Source organism: Sinocyclocheilus grahami, unplaced genomic scaffold (genome assembly GCF_001515645.1).
Source record: "Sinocyclocheilus grahami isolate Dianchi unplaced genomic scaffold, SAMN03320097.WGS_v1.1 scaffold21.1, whole genome shotgun sequence".
In the NCBI taxonomy this organism is placed as follows: Eukaryota; Metazoa; Chordata; class Actinopteri; order Cypriniformes; family Cyprinidae; genus Sinocyclocheilus; species Sinocyclocheilus grahami.
The window spans coordinates 5,180,230-5,194,556 of record NW_015505200.1 but is presented as its reverse complement, the minus strand read 5'-3'; the positions used below and the strand labels follow the sequence as shown (position 1 = coordinate 5,194,556).

General features: G+C 36.8%; 1 protein-coding gene across 4 annotated transcripts; it reads left to right on the top strand.

Moving 5' to 3' along the window:
- Nucleotides 1-919: 919 nt before the first annotated feature.
- LOC107557669 (nuclear factor of activated T-cells, cytoplasmic 4-like) lies at nucleotides 920-12,397 on the top strand. 4 transcript variants are annotated; one of them, XM_016241175.1, is made up of 13 exons: nucleotides 920-1,026; nucleotides 3,741-3,892; nucleotides 5,468-5,974; nucleotides 6,110-6,285; nucleotides 6,815-6,977; nucleotides 7,695-7,795; nucleotides 7,887-7,988; nucleotides 8,067-8,254; nucleotides 8,384-8,524; nucleotides 8,998-9,047; nucleotides 9,157-9,283; nucleotides 10,149-10,841; nucleotides 11,826-12,397. In XM_016241175.1, exons 2-13 carry the CDS (start codon nucleotides 3,812-3,814, stop codon nucleotides 11,894-11,896), a joined length of 2,400 nt encoding a protein of 799 aa, XP_016096661.1. In that variant the 5' UTR covers nucleotides 920-1,026; nucleotides 3,741-3,811; the 3' UTR covers nucleotides 11,897-12,397. The 4 variants fall into 4 exon arrangements, with proteins under 4 accessions (XP_016096661.1, XP_016096653.1, XP_016096645.1 ...); XM_016241167.1 differs by having other exon boundaries at nucleotides 920-1,528; nucleotides 7,734-7,795; XM_016241159.1 differs by having other exon boundaries at nucleotides 920-1,528.
- The last annotated feature ends 1,930 nt before the right edge of the window (nucleotides 12,398-14,327 follow it).

The following is a 14,327-nucleotide window of genomic DNA, read 5'->3' as shown; positions in this document are numbered from 1 at the left end:
CTCTGATATTTTTATAACTTGATTAAATGTGCCGCCTCACAATCAAGCCCTGTGCTTAAGACCATAAGATCCCATTTCAAAAAGGCTCATATTCTTTATATGCTCTATTCTCTTCCAGAATTGTGGCTATTCACATCACTAAATTAAATGGGAATGTAATTCCAGCACTGATGAATGCCAGACAGATGCCTTTGTGAATCAACTCTATCAAGCAACAGATGCCATGAAAAGCTCACTTCCAAGGATCAAACATGAGACGAGCTTTAAAATAAGACAAAAGATAATTATTGTGAGAATTGTCAGAGAGCAGGAGAAAGAGGGAGAGAGAGAACATGTTTATTTAAGTTTTTCATCTCCCCACTCAGACAGAGTGCAGACTACAGAGGATAATGAGAAACAGATCTTACAGTGGGAGGGAAAGGAGGAAGAACTGGGATAAAGAGTTGGGGAGAAAGAAGGAAGGGGAGGGACAAAGAAGGGGAAAGTATGATGGGAAGAGAGAGAGGGCATGCCTATCGTTATGGCGTCATGGATGGATCAGCCTTCAGCATCAGTGTCTTGTCTGAAACAAAAATACAAAAATAGCCACTATGTTGTGTTAAGCATGTGGAAAAGGAATGAAATATGTATTTCTCATAACCTGTGCCTGTCCAGGGAATTCTCTATTGGACAGAAGAGAATGTCTTTCTGCTTTAAAAAATGTGTGTTGGAATAGATTCTTGTGGGGATCATAAAGTTATACTTCACTCTAAAATATGTGGTTGTGTTCACTGGCCAATCAACACACTTTGCCGCAAAAGCGGGCATGTAAAGCTAAAAAAGAGGGGCTTTGTTGATTGACAGGATAGATGGCGAATAGGGAGGGCGTAACGGTACTGAGGAACCCGCCCAAAGGCAATTAAGGGTAAAGAACGAAAAAGAACTTGATATAACTTTTTTGCTCTATGGCGGTGGAGGAGTTATGGGATGAATGTCAGTTCAACGGATATTTGTTGTTGAACGTGAACGTATGTGGGACTTGAGGCTGTGAGTATGGCCGGTTCTGGACGATGAAAGTTCGTGAGATGAAGTTATAATAACCGACTGTCACGGAAATCGCAAGCGAATCTACTGGGAAGAAAAAAGTTTAAAGAGATGAGCAAATAATAACCTGCAAGAGCGATGCGGAGATAAGAAAATGATCCATGCAAATGTGATACTTCAGCTTGAGGATAACTTTTAATTCTTTATTGTAATAAAAGTAAGGCGCACGAAGGAAAACGCGGATCGTGCACCGTGACATTCTGGAAAAGCTTCCATGAGTTTTAAACGGAGCCGATATTGAGAAGTGAGAGAGAGTCAGTGATATATCTGTAGCCGGCCTCGGTCGTACTTTTCTCGGAGTGAGCGATGGGGGCCGCGCCGGGCTCGGGATGGGAGGAGGGAGAGTTCGAGTTCAAGCTCGTGTTCGAGGAGGATCCGCCGCGCCAGAGCCGCCGCTGCGGCCCAGAAGAGACCGAGAGCGGCCAGACGCACCATGAGCCAGCCGGTATGAGTGGTGGTGCACATGAGTGGTTATAGGTCTGGGCTGGTAACTGATGTTCTAGGTCTAAAAACCTAGAACCTAGTAAAGCTTAACATATACATTATCTCTGCTGTCCCCTTGAGCAGTCAGCTACTTTACTATAGGGCGCTGTGTTAGTAGCTTTGGATAAATAATTAGCGTTTCATTAATTAGGCTATATCAGAATCCTACGGAATATGTACGTGATAAATAAATGTACATCTATTTTAAAAATATAAAATAAATGTGAATGGGTCAATGACGTGAGGATAATGTTTCCCCCCCAAAATACATAGAAATACTATTCAGACGATAAAATAAAAAAAAAGAAATAAAATCTTTTCAATTTCTGAATTAAAAGTAATTTCTGATATTTTTCTCATAATAATTTTTTTAAGGTGGAATATGTAGTTTGGCTAATTATTATTATTTCTTTTAAATACGCAGTTAAGCAATTTTGCTTTAAAATATCATTAGCATTTGAAAAAAAAAAACATCTGGCAAATCAGCAATTAAAGCCATTTTGTTGTTACGTGACTAAAAAATATAGAAATAGAAAGGACCTTCATGGTGAGCCCAGGTCATTAATTTCTTTCTTTTTTTAAAGAGAAGGAACGATTTGTTCAGGTCAGATTAAGTCATCTTAAGGGCACTTCTTTATATTAATGGATCAATTTTGTTTTACATTCACAGATATGTTTGAATTCATTAGAAAATAATATTTAGGCCTAAGTTGTGGACAGTAGTTTAGTTAAGGTGGAAAGAAAATATTTGAGTAGGTATTGCTTGATGATTATTACGCCACTTGACATTTTTGTAGTTATTAGATTTATGTAGAAATGTTTTTAAAAATATATGAAACCCATATAAATTCAAAGAAGTTGATCTTGTGTTTTGAGCTTGCTTTTTAAAGGATTTAACCGTTTTATCATCTTGGACATCCTTCTTATATCCTTATTTTGACCCATAGGCAGTACACTGTGCTTATTTTAGAAGACTTTGAATGTCTTTACTCTTAGAAAGGGGCACAATTTTTAATGTCTCTAAAGAATGCTTATATGTTAATACAGTCTGACTTACTGCCCATGTAAGTTTTATCGGCTGAAGTGTGCGTGTGTTTATGGGTAAGTGTGGAACACAGTGCAATGTGTTTTTAATCAGCTGTGCGTGTGAGCAGAGTTAACAGCTGCCATCTGGACCTGAACCCTCAATCTCTGTTTACTGAGCATGCATTTAGATACCTCCCTCCAATATTACCCATCCTCCGCCTTCATTCTGGTGTGAAGTTGTGGAAACATGCACTTCAGGTTTCTGTCTCTTTGCAAGTGCTTTCTTCAAATGTTTACTATATTCTTAAGTGTTGCCAAATTTAATTATTTATTTTCTTGTGCCCTTAACAACAACTTGAAGGATTAGAAATTGCTGTGTAGGTCCCAAATGTTGAACTTCACAATTGCCCTGCAAACACTTACCATGGTAACCATAGTTTACAACAACAATAGAGCGGTGACTGCAAACATGGACTTTTCCTGTATGAAAGGTTGATTTTAAAGTAGCTTTTATAATATCTGTAACATTCAATCAGACAAATAGTTTTTTAAGTGTTAAAAATGTAATTAATTTATTGTAAATAATTGTAATATTTTTTAAATTATGTTAAATGAATATATGTTGGGTAAAAATATTATTTTAATTACAATTATAATAATCATAATTATGTTTTTCATTAAAATGGGCATATTTGCTATTAGTGCAAGGAATGTGAAGTGAGCTCAAAAATCCTCATGACAGAACCAAAGTATATAAAATAAGCATAAAAATTAAATAAAGTTACTGGATTTTTTTTTTATGTGTTTAGAGTTACCCCAGTTTTTTGTAGAAACATTAACTAAAGAACCTAGCATTTTTGTGGAAATTGTCATTGCTATGCTAATGTTTTGGTGTGGCAGATTGCAGTTTTGAGAGTTGTGAGTTTTCAGAAATCAGGTAAACAGGTAAACAAGTCTGTGTGTACTTGTGGAAATAATAAATGACGTCTCCACAAAGGCTTCCCTGTGTTTGTTATGATTTTCCAATGAGAGGCCTCGTGTCTCATGTTTCAGCAATTGTTTATACCATATGCATATGCTTGCAGTTCGGAAAGCTTGTGATTTGCCATGTACAATAATCTTTTTTTTTTCTTTCTTTTTTTTCACAGGTACCCACTTGACTTCCGCACAGGCTGGCCAACCCGTGGGTATCCCACCGTCAGCCGGTCGCAGGGCTGGGATGCATTCCCCACCCCCCAGGCGGGCATTAGTCAGGGAGTTCAGTGGGACTTATGAGAGTCTGCCAGCAAGATCAATACAGGTGGGAGGCACATTTGCCTGAATTGTAGATTTCTAGAACATCCTGATACAAGCATCGTGTTACACATTGTGATTAATTATGGTGAAATAAATCCAGAGGTCTGGTTTTAATTTCAGGAGTTCGTTTTTGTTGCCCAGTAATGTTTATTGTGAACAGAATTGGTTGCCATGAGCTGTTGTGCATATTTTATTTTGGCACATAAGGGCTACAAATAAATGTTAGAGTTCAATTAAATTTAAGTATCCGTTAGCATTTAAAGTCAACCAAAATCAAACCAAAATCTATCATATTCATTGAATACGTGTTTTTGACCTTATTGTACATCATCTGTAAATTATTCCAAAGAAAAACATGTTTGTCTTTGTAATCTCATTGTGAAGGATAAGATCAAGTCATTACTCTTTGCATGTATTGTTTCACTCAAAAATACAGTGCATATTTTATTTTGGCACATAAGGGCTGCAAATAAATGTTAGAGTTCAATTAAATTTAAGTATCCTTTAGCATTTAAAGTCAACCAAAATCAAACCAAAATCTATCATATTCATTGAATACGTGTTTTTGACCTTATTGTACATCATCTGTAAATTATTCCAAAGAAAAACATGTTTGTCTTTGTAATCTCATTGTGAAGGATAAGATCAAGTCATTACTCTTTGCATGTATTGTTTCACTCAAAAATACCAAAGTAAACTGGGTCTTGAATAGGCTGTGGAATCGTAAAAAATTTTATGATTCCAGTCTCGCTTTTGATTCCTCATAACAATTCCGGTTCCTTAATGCTCCCATTAATGATTATTTTAGTACGTTTATCGAAAAAAATATCTGGAAAAAAAAGAAATGCAAGTTCATTGCCAAATGATGAGAAAATTCTGATCTTTAACTAATATTAAACTATACATTGGCATATAAACACTATTGTAAACTAAAACTATAAAATATAGTTCTCATTAATTGAAGTAAAGCTGAAATAAAAAAAATTAAAAATGAATATTAGAGGAAGAACCTTAACTTAAAATTTTTTTTTCAAAAGAATCATTTTGAAAAATGTAAACTAATGAAAATGACAAAAGCATATAACAAAATTCTTAAAACTTAAACTAAAATGAAAATTACAATAAAAATACACAGTATTAATAAATGCTATAATAGTATATAAATAATGGTAAATAACACTGCATATGAAGCACTAGTCAGTAACCACTGATTTACAGGTATTTGTAAAATGTATATGTTTGATTTACTAAAAATAACTGATTCAGAAGAGTCATATCGTTCAGGGGTCAGACCACACTGGTTGTGCTGCTTGTTTTTGATTCACTTTAAAAAACCTGCGCAACTGACTGATAAGAGAGTTTCATTCAGGTGTCAGTCTACATGCTGTATATTTTTGATTCACTAAAAGGAACTGCCTGACAAGAATCTTTCATTCATAAAAACACTGCTGTATGTTTCAGTCATGCTGTAGATTCATTAGTTGTGTTGCAGCGCTGCTGTAATAGTTCAATGATATCACAATTCTTTTTTATTTTTTTGCCCACAATGATGTTGTACCCTCTTCTTTTTCTGTTTTAGGTATCAGAGTCTAGAGTGCTTGAGTGCCCCAGCATCCAGATCACCACTATCTCCCCTGAAGAGGACTCAGGTCCAGCAGGGGGAAGTTACTGGGACGGCGGGGGTGGCTGGGACAGGGAGCGTCTATACATGCCCCTGCTGGACTCTTACCGTGACGTCATGACAGGGGCAGGTTCCCTCAGTCCCAGCCCCAGCCCTGCTTCCAGTTCCTCATCTCGTGGATGGCTGAGTCCAGCTTCCAGCTGTGATTCTCTCCTGATGGAGGAGGACGAGCTCAGTGAAGCTGCTGCCCACTTCTGCCTATTGCCCTCCTCGCGTCCCACGTCTCCTGGGGGCAAAAAGCGCAGGAACTCCCCACTGGCCTCCCCCAGCACCTCCCGCAGAAGCAGCTACTCCGAAGATCCCTCCTCCCTCCCAGACACGGGAGAAACCTCGGCTCAGTCTCAAGCTCCAGCGAGCTGTGAACTCAACATCCCACAAAAGACCAGGAAGACCTCTCTGGAACAGGTGATTTTTTTTAAATATGTCTGTTAAACTCACTGATGCTCCATTTTTGGTAATCAAATGAAGAATTCACTTATATTCTGTCAAATGACCATCCTGGTGTGTTTATGGGTGTTCACAATCCCTGTGCTAATCCAGATGTCATCAAGAGATATGGAACCAGAGCTGACCCTCGTTCAGACCTCTTCCTGCCCCCTCCCAGATGTTGCTCAGCTGAGAAGGGAGCCTCCCCCACTAGGGATGGACTACCTGTCTGTGCCTCCTGCTCTGGGCTGGGGCAGAACCAGGGCCAGCGCTCACAGTCCTCTCTTTAGGTTTATACACAACTTCTTGCATACTGTGAATTATGCACTGAATACTACATGAAAATAGAATGTGCAAAAGAATGCAAAAATTTCAAGAGCAATATGATATATTGTCACATGACCTCATCACGTTATCACATTATATTTTAAATTAATAAAATTAAATAAAAATGTATTAATTTAAACTTTAAATATATGTAAGCTTGAAATGTATTATGTGTGTGTGTGTGTATATACATATATATTATATAAACTAATTTACTGATTATTTGGTAAGACTGTCAAGTCTTTTTACAGAAAATAACCATTTTTATTTCCAAGATGATACATATACTCCATTTTCTGAATTTAACATGCAGTATTCTGAGGTCATCATGTGATAATGTGATAGCATACAGTTTGAAACAGTAATCATGGAATGAAGCATGCTGTTTTGCACACTAAACTATTTTAGGTTTAGATTCTGATAGAAATCAGAATAATGTTGATCTTTGACCTCTTACCTCACATTGTCTCTGCTTCCTTAATCCTGCCCCAGATCTAATGCACTGCCGCCACTTGACTGGCCGCTGCCTTCACAGTTTGACCAGTATGAACTGCGCATAGAGGTACAGCCCAGACCACACCATCGCGCTCATTATGAAACTGAAGGAAGTCGAGGAGCAGTAAAGTCATCACCTGGAGGCCATCCAGTAGTGAAGGTGACGCTATAATGTACAATCCTGTACAGTAGGTGCTGTTACTTCATAATTGTGCGACTTTCTGTATTACTTTCTTGAATTACTGATTTGCAGTAAAAGAAACAATAAATTAATAAATATGTCAAATAAATAAATCAATACAAAAGGCATGACCTCACATATTTGAAAACAGCCACTGTTTAAAAAGAGAAATGAGAAAACACTGAAATTACTTAAAGGGGTCATATGATGCGATTAAAATTTTTCCTTTCTCTTTGAAATGTTACAAGCTCTTGGTGCATAAAGAAGATCTGTAAAGTTGCAGCCCGGGGTCGTCACATGTGGTTGCTGCAAGACCGCTGGCCACGCCGCTCTCAAGCCCGCCGGCCGCCGTTCGCTCTAGCCCGCTGTGTGTTTTGTTGTGAAAGCGAAACTACTTTGTTTGGTCTTCCAAAAGAGGACACGACTAGAAATCAGTGGTTGAGTTGTATTTTCTTTGGAAAAATCAATGCATTTCAGAAAGACGGGGCATAGAGGAGAAACAATAATGTACTGCATGTGGAAAATAATGTGTTTTTTGAACCTTAAACCGCATAAACACATTTCATTACACCAAATACACAAAATAATGTTCTTTTTAGCAACATTATATGACCCCTTTAAAGTAAAATAATTTCCTCAGCTAATTGAATTGATGTAAGTTTTTTGCTCTTTTTTTATTTTTTATCTGTTGTCCAGCTTGTAGGTTATACTGAGAGACAGCCACTTTCCTTACAGGTGTTTGTAGGAACTGCTGATGACAGATCAATACGTCCTCATCCTTTTTATCAAATACACAGGTAAAACACTCACATGATATTTTGCAGTATTGAACAACAGTGTTTTTGGTAGATCCATGGCTTAACATGTAAAATACTTGTCTCCACACAGAGTAACAGGGAAGATGGTTGGCACAGCTAGTCAGGAGAGCATCCAGGCTGGCACCAAACTCCTGGACATCCCACTCAATCCAGAGAACAACATGACTGCCCTGTAAGACTCTTGAGCCCTGATTGTATGTCATAGACACCTCAGTAAGTGATCATACCTGAATTTCTGTTTCCCTCTCAGCATTGACTGTGCAGGTATTCTAAAGCTGAGGAACTCTGACATTGAACTCCGGAAAGGAGAGACAGATGTAGGGAGAAAGAACACTCGCGTGCGTTTGGTGTTCCGCACACACCTTCCTCTGTCTCCACCCATCATTCCCCCAGGACGAGTCTTAGCGCTGCAGGTGGCGTCTTTACCCATTGAATGCTGTGAGTGTGGCATATCACAATTCTGCTTAACTGAAACTACTATGTGTAATTAGTCTCTTTTTCTCTTTTTATTTTCGTCCTACACACTATGATCTTCACTCAAATTTAAGCTTAAATTTCTGCCTGCAGCACAGCGCTCTGCACAGGAGCTTCCTGTAGTGGAGTCTATCAGTCTTACTTCTTGTTCAGCAGAGGGAGGCGAGGAACTACTTCTAGGTGGGACCAACTTTCTACCCACCTCCAGAGTTTTCTTTATGGAGAGAGGATCAGGTATTGTAGTAGGCTTACATTAATGCACATTACCAGAAAAGCTGTTCTTTTGAACATCAAAGAGTCCGGAAAAATATATATTACGATTTTCACAAACATTATTAAGTAGTGCAACTGTTTTCAACATTGATAATAATAAGAAATATTTCTTGAGTACCAGATCAGCGTATTAGATTGATTTCTGGAGGACCATGTGACACTGAAGACTGGAGTAATGGCTAGAGTAAATTCACTTTTGCCATCACAGGAGTAAATTACTGTACATTTTAAAATATATTAATTTAAATATATTATTTTTAATCAAATAAATGCAGCATTGGTGAGCATAAGAGACTTCTTTAAAAAAACATTGAAATATTTATTGACCTAACGGTAGTGAACATTTTAGCTTGGATGAATTCAAAGGAAGGAACTGACATAATATCACAGAATCAGTGCTGATGTTGTATTTATTACTTATTTTTTATTTCTAGATGGCAAAGTCCAGTGGGAGGAGGAGGCACATGTGGACAAAAGCAATGAGGTAAATTGACCATAAACCGTATCTATGAAAAAGGTCACTGTTTTTTATTTACACTGTGTGTAAATTGAAAATAAATGAACTAATGATGTCTGTATTTTCTATGGTGCAGAATTTGCTATGTGTACAGGTGCCAGCCTATAACGAACTTTCACTGAACCACCCAGTATCTGTCTGCCTGTATGTGTCCAATGGGAAGAGGAAGAGGAGCAGCACACATTGCTTTAAATATCTGCCCAGTGAGTGTTACACAGGCAGTCATTAGCTATGCTTTACTTGGGAGAATCCCTCTGCACATGGTATTTATCTGTACTGTTGACAAGAGATGCAAAATATGTCTTTTGCATGTTGTGTGTAATAAAGAACAGATTCTCTTTCATAATCTGAAGGCACTTTCAGCTCAAGCATCATATGTGACTTTGATCTCCAATAAAATGTTCCAAATAGCATTGCAGAAGAGCAGTTTTACCATTTTTATCTTAATGCAGTTCTATTGATCTTTATATTAATCAAAGACTGCATCACAGTTTCTACAAAAATATTAAACAGCACAGCTGTTTTCAAAATTGATAATAATAATAAATGTTTCTTGAGCACCAGAAGCATCATATTAGAATGATTTCTGAAGGATCACACTGAAGACTGGAGTAATGGCTGTTGAAAATTGAACTTACATTTTAAATGTAAAATATATTCAAATAGAAAAAAGTTCTTTTAAATTATAATAATATTTTACAATATTATATTAGTTTTTACTGTATTTCTTTTAATCAAATAAATGCAGCCTTGATGAGCATAAGAAATTATTTTAAAAACATTAAAAAATCTTACCGACCCCAGACTTTTGAATGGTTGTGTAATAATTATATAAAATAATTATTTAATATTACATATAATTATATAGAAAACAATTTATTACAATAATTTGATCATTTATAATAGGTAATATATCTTGTCTTTTTATATAAAATTTATAAAATATGATTTTGGATTATCATGGTACATCTGTGATGTTGAGTCATACATTTCAATACATGGAGGTGTGCATAATAAAGTCACTAAGTGCTATAATCTGTTGGCTTCTGTGTTTTTCTCATTTCCTAGTCATGTTTAAAGAGGAAGATCCGCTGCTGTCCCGTCCCTCTAGCTTGCCCCTGGAAGGGGTGACGCTTTGCCCCATGGGGAACGGCAGCACTGTTGACATGAGGTCAGACCTATCTGCAGATGACAGAAGCATGTCTTTCCACCTGCCTCCATATCCCAATGAGTACTCTTACTCCTCGCATGGCTACCAGGAGGACTACTGGCGTAAACCAGAGGTTACCGAGGATGGTGGAGGTCGAGGTGCCCTGACCGAAAGGCATCCCAGCTTTGAGAGCCTGGAGCTGGGCTTCACGGAGCTTCTTCCTCCCATGTACCCAAGAGCCTCACAACCTCTTTCCTCCTCCCCATCTCCCTCTCCGTGGCTTGACTCTCCCTATCTGTCCTCCTCACCTTCTCCCTCTCACTCTTGCTCTCTGAGCCCATTCCCTGCCAGCAGTCCGATCTCAACCTCGCCCCTTCCTCCTCTCTCTCACTCCCCATATCCACACTGTCCTTGCCCCCAAGAGATGTGTTCCTCACCTCCATCAAACACTAGCCACTATCAGGACCTGTGCCCACCTCCATACTGGCAATACGAGAGCTGGGAGCACCAGATGCATCCCGCTGAAAGAGACACAGGCCCCAGTCTGAAGTTGGAGGGACCCCCGAACATCACGGGCCCTTCACCGATGCAGCACATCACACTAGAGGAAGGTGGGTATAACTGATTTTATGTGTCATACTAGAGATGGACTGATATTTAAATTTAGAATGATAAGCCAATAATTACGTTCATGTTTTTGCTGAAAACCAATTAATTGCTCATATTCAAATTCTGTACTATTTTTGTAAGAAAAAAAACACACTAAAAACTAAAATCTGTATTTTTTTCTCCAATTTTTTTAAAGAAATTAATTTTATTCATAATTTTTAATTATAGAACATTATTTTTAATTATAATAATATTTTACTATATTACAGTTTTTACTGTATTTTTGATCAATTAAATGGAGACTTGATGAACATAAGAGACTTTTCAAAAACAAAACTTTTGATTGATAGTGTAACTATATAATTATTTAATATTTTATATATATATAATATAATTATTTAACATACAGTGGGTACGGAAAGTATTCAGACCCCCTTAAATTTTTCACTCTTTGTTATATTGCAGCCATTTGCTAAAATCATTTAAGTTAATTTTTTTTTCCTCATTAATGTACACACAGCACCCCATATTGACAGAAAAACACAGAATTGTTGACATTTTTGCAGATTTATTAAAAAAGAAAAACTGAAATATCACATGGTCCTAAGTATTCAGACCCTTTGCTCAGTATTTAGTAGAAGCACCCTTTTGATCGAATACAGCCATGAGTCTTTTTGGGAAAGAGGCAACAAGTTTTTCACACCTGGATTTAGGGATCCTCTGCCATTCCTCCTTGCAGAGCCTCTCCAGTTCTGTCAGGTTGGATAGTAAACGATGTAAAATATTAACTAAAATAATGTAATATTTTGTATTAAATATTATTTAATATAAAACATTATATGATTATAATATTGAATATCAGATGTATGTAAAATAAAAATTTTGAATGTCATGATACAGATATGTGAACTATTCCTTTAACTAGAGTCTTACAGATCTGTATCTATCAATTAAATGATTTCTACCACAATTTCTCATCCCCACAGTGACTGAATTCATTGGAGAGGATATAAGATCCTTTCAGATGGGGACACACATGGACAGTCGACCTGGATGACAACATCCTCCCAGTATTAGTCCAGTGATAATCAGTTTATAGTTAATATCATACCAACATGTTGTGTATAATTTGTATTTGAATTATTGCATATTACTAAAATATGGCAATAATAATAAAGACTGTGCTACTTAAGTGGTGAATCTGTGGTAAAAACAGAAGGCAGGCATACAGTTGTAAGTATGTAAGTATGTAACTGTTACTGCTTCCTGACTGCATATTTGAATGGAACTAATGTTTTTAATCCGTATGCAAAATAAATTATCATGATGTTATTTTTATGTTTTGATCCACTAATATGTACATTCATGTGGGTAATTAGTAATTTAATAAACGGATAATGTAAATCAAAACCGCATGCTCTTCTTCATTCCCCCTTTTATCTGAGAAACTGACTTCATTTTTGACTTAATGTCTATTTGTGGGATCACTGAACATGTCCTTTGTACACAGTGTCTAAGTAGTTTAAATGTGACTTCACCCCTGCCCCCACACAGGAAATATTACAGCCCTTTCAAACATCAAACATTTGTAAAGGCAGAATATCAAGATTTAAAATAATTAAATACAGGTTATTTTCACAGTCAACGAACTGTTAGAAAACAATGTGGATGTATTGTGAGAAGTGACTGTTGTGGTTAGTTGACAAGTCTAAATGAAGTGACATATTTCCGTATTTGTTTTGTTTTCACGTAGCATTTTTATTAAATTTATATTTTTAATACATAAAAGACCAACAACAATACTTGTTAGCTGGTGCTTGTTCCATTTCAACCATTAAAAAAATAGGCTACTGTTGCGGCACCTTGATACAGTGACTGAATGAAGGTAAGTACGAGATACTCTAAATATATAGCTTACTCATGAACCATTTACAAGGTAATTAAGGCATTTTAAAGCTATTAATAAATTATTCATAAATACATGGTATTGCCATGTACAATGGTATTTTTGGGGTTTTAACATGAACTGTCCACGACGTGTTTACTTTGGGGTTTGAATGAGAGGCTTCTCATAAAGTCTTGTAAAATACATTTAGTCCCATGATATCTTATTACGCCATTTAGATGCTTAACTGGCCAAGTTTACTTGTTTCAGTAAGAAAGGGCAATGGGTGAGAGGGTAAGTCATAATTTCATTACAGTGGTTCTGAAGCGTTCAGACATGGGACTGTTCAAATCAGAGCTGGATTAAAATGAGTTTGATTTAGATAAACAAAAGATTTTGCAAAAATATAAGGCGGCATCCAAATTGGATGATCCAATGGAACCTGACCTTTAAAAAATCTAGATTTAATAACCCCAAATTGTAGTTAACAAGCAAATCGTTTCATCTCAGTTGTAAATCAGTATAATTAATCTGAATCACCTCAGTAATTTTGTGAAAATATGTCTTGTGGGAATGTTGTGTTGTTTCCAAAATAAGCAGGACTGCATCTTGGTGCACTGCCAAATAGCAGCATATTTTCAGCCCGAAACTGGTGCTGGTAGTGTAACATGGTTTGAAACCACACTGGTGAGGTTATAGCCTATGTGTGGACATGGATCTGTTCCTCAAAGTTAGTCTCTCATACTGGTTATCACAGACATCATTCATTCTGTCTATCAGTGCACTCTCTTATGAGCTTAGATAAACTAGTACATTACATTTACATGTTCATACTATATTATTTATAAAAAACAAAAATACTTTCATCAACCTCTAACTGTTCATTTACAAAGTCCTTCATTCAGACTCCTATCAGTGCCTTTCTCTGATAAAAGTAACGCAAAAAAATGATAGTTAATGTATTACAGTCAATTTCAAAGTTTAGCTCATAGTTCACTTTTTTATTTCTAATCATCTGATGATTAAAATTTGTATTTTTTCATGTCATTACATTGTTAGAGCATTTAAAAAATGTAAAAAAATAAATAAATAAAACTGATTCAATTCAATCATTCATAAATTATGCTACGTCCTTGGTAGAGGACATCGGGACTATACAGGGGGAAAAATTAAAAGACGTGAATGAAATTTTTTTTTAATCACCAATAAATTTTTAGTTTTCAGGATTTTTTTTTTTTGACTAAACTTTGTATAAAGATTATTCTCAACTATGTTATAACAGAATGATTTGATATACCATTTTTCTTTATGCAAATTGTGTGTAAAATTGCCATAATCAGTGTGGCGAGAGGGGCGTGGTTCAAAGAGGTCTGCACCGGGAGAGAGAGGCAGGAGACCAGCGGTGCGTAAGTAGGTCAAGCGCAAATGATAATCACCTGTGTCTCGTTTCAGCAATTGGTGTGGAGAGACCAGATAAAAGGGGCCACCTGGAGCATGGAAGGGAGAGAGAGCGAGAGACTGACTGAGAACGCGAGTCACCTGGGAAACCGGGCTACTGGAGCAACACACACACACACACACACACACACACACACACACACAC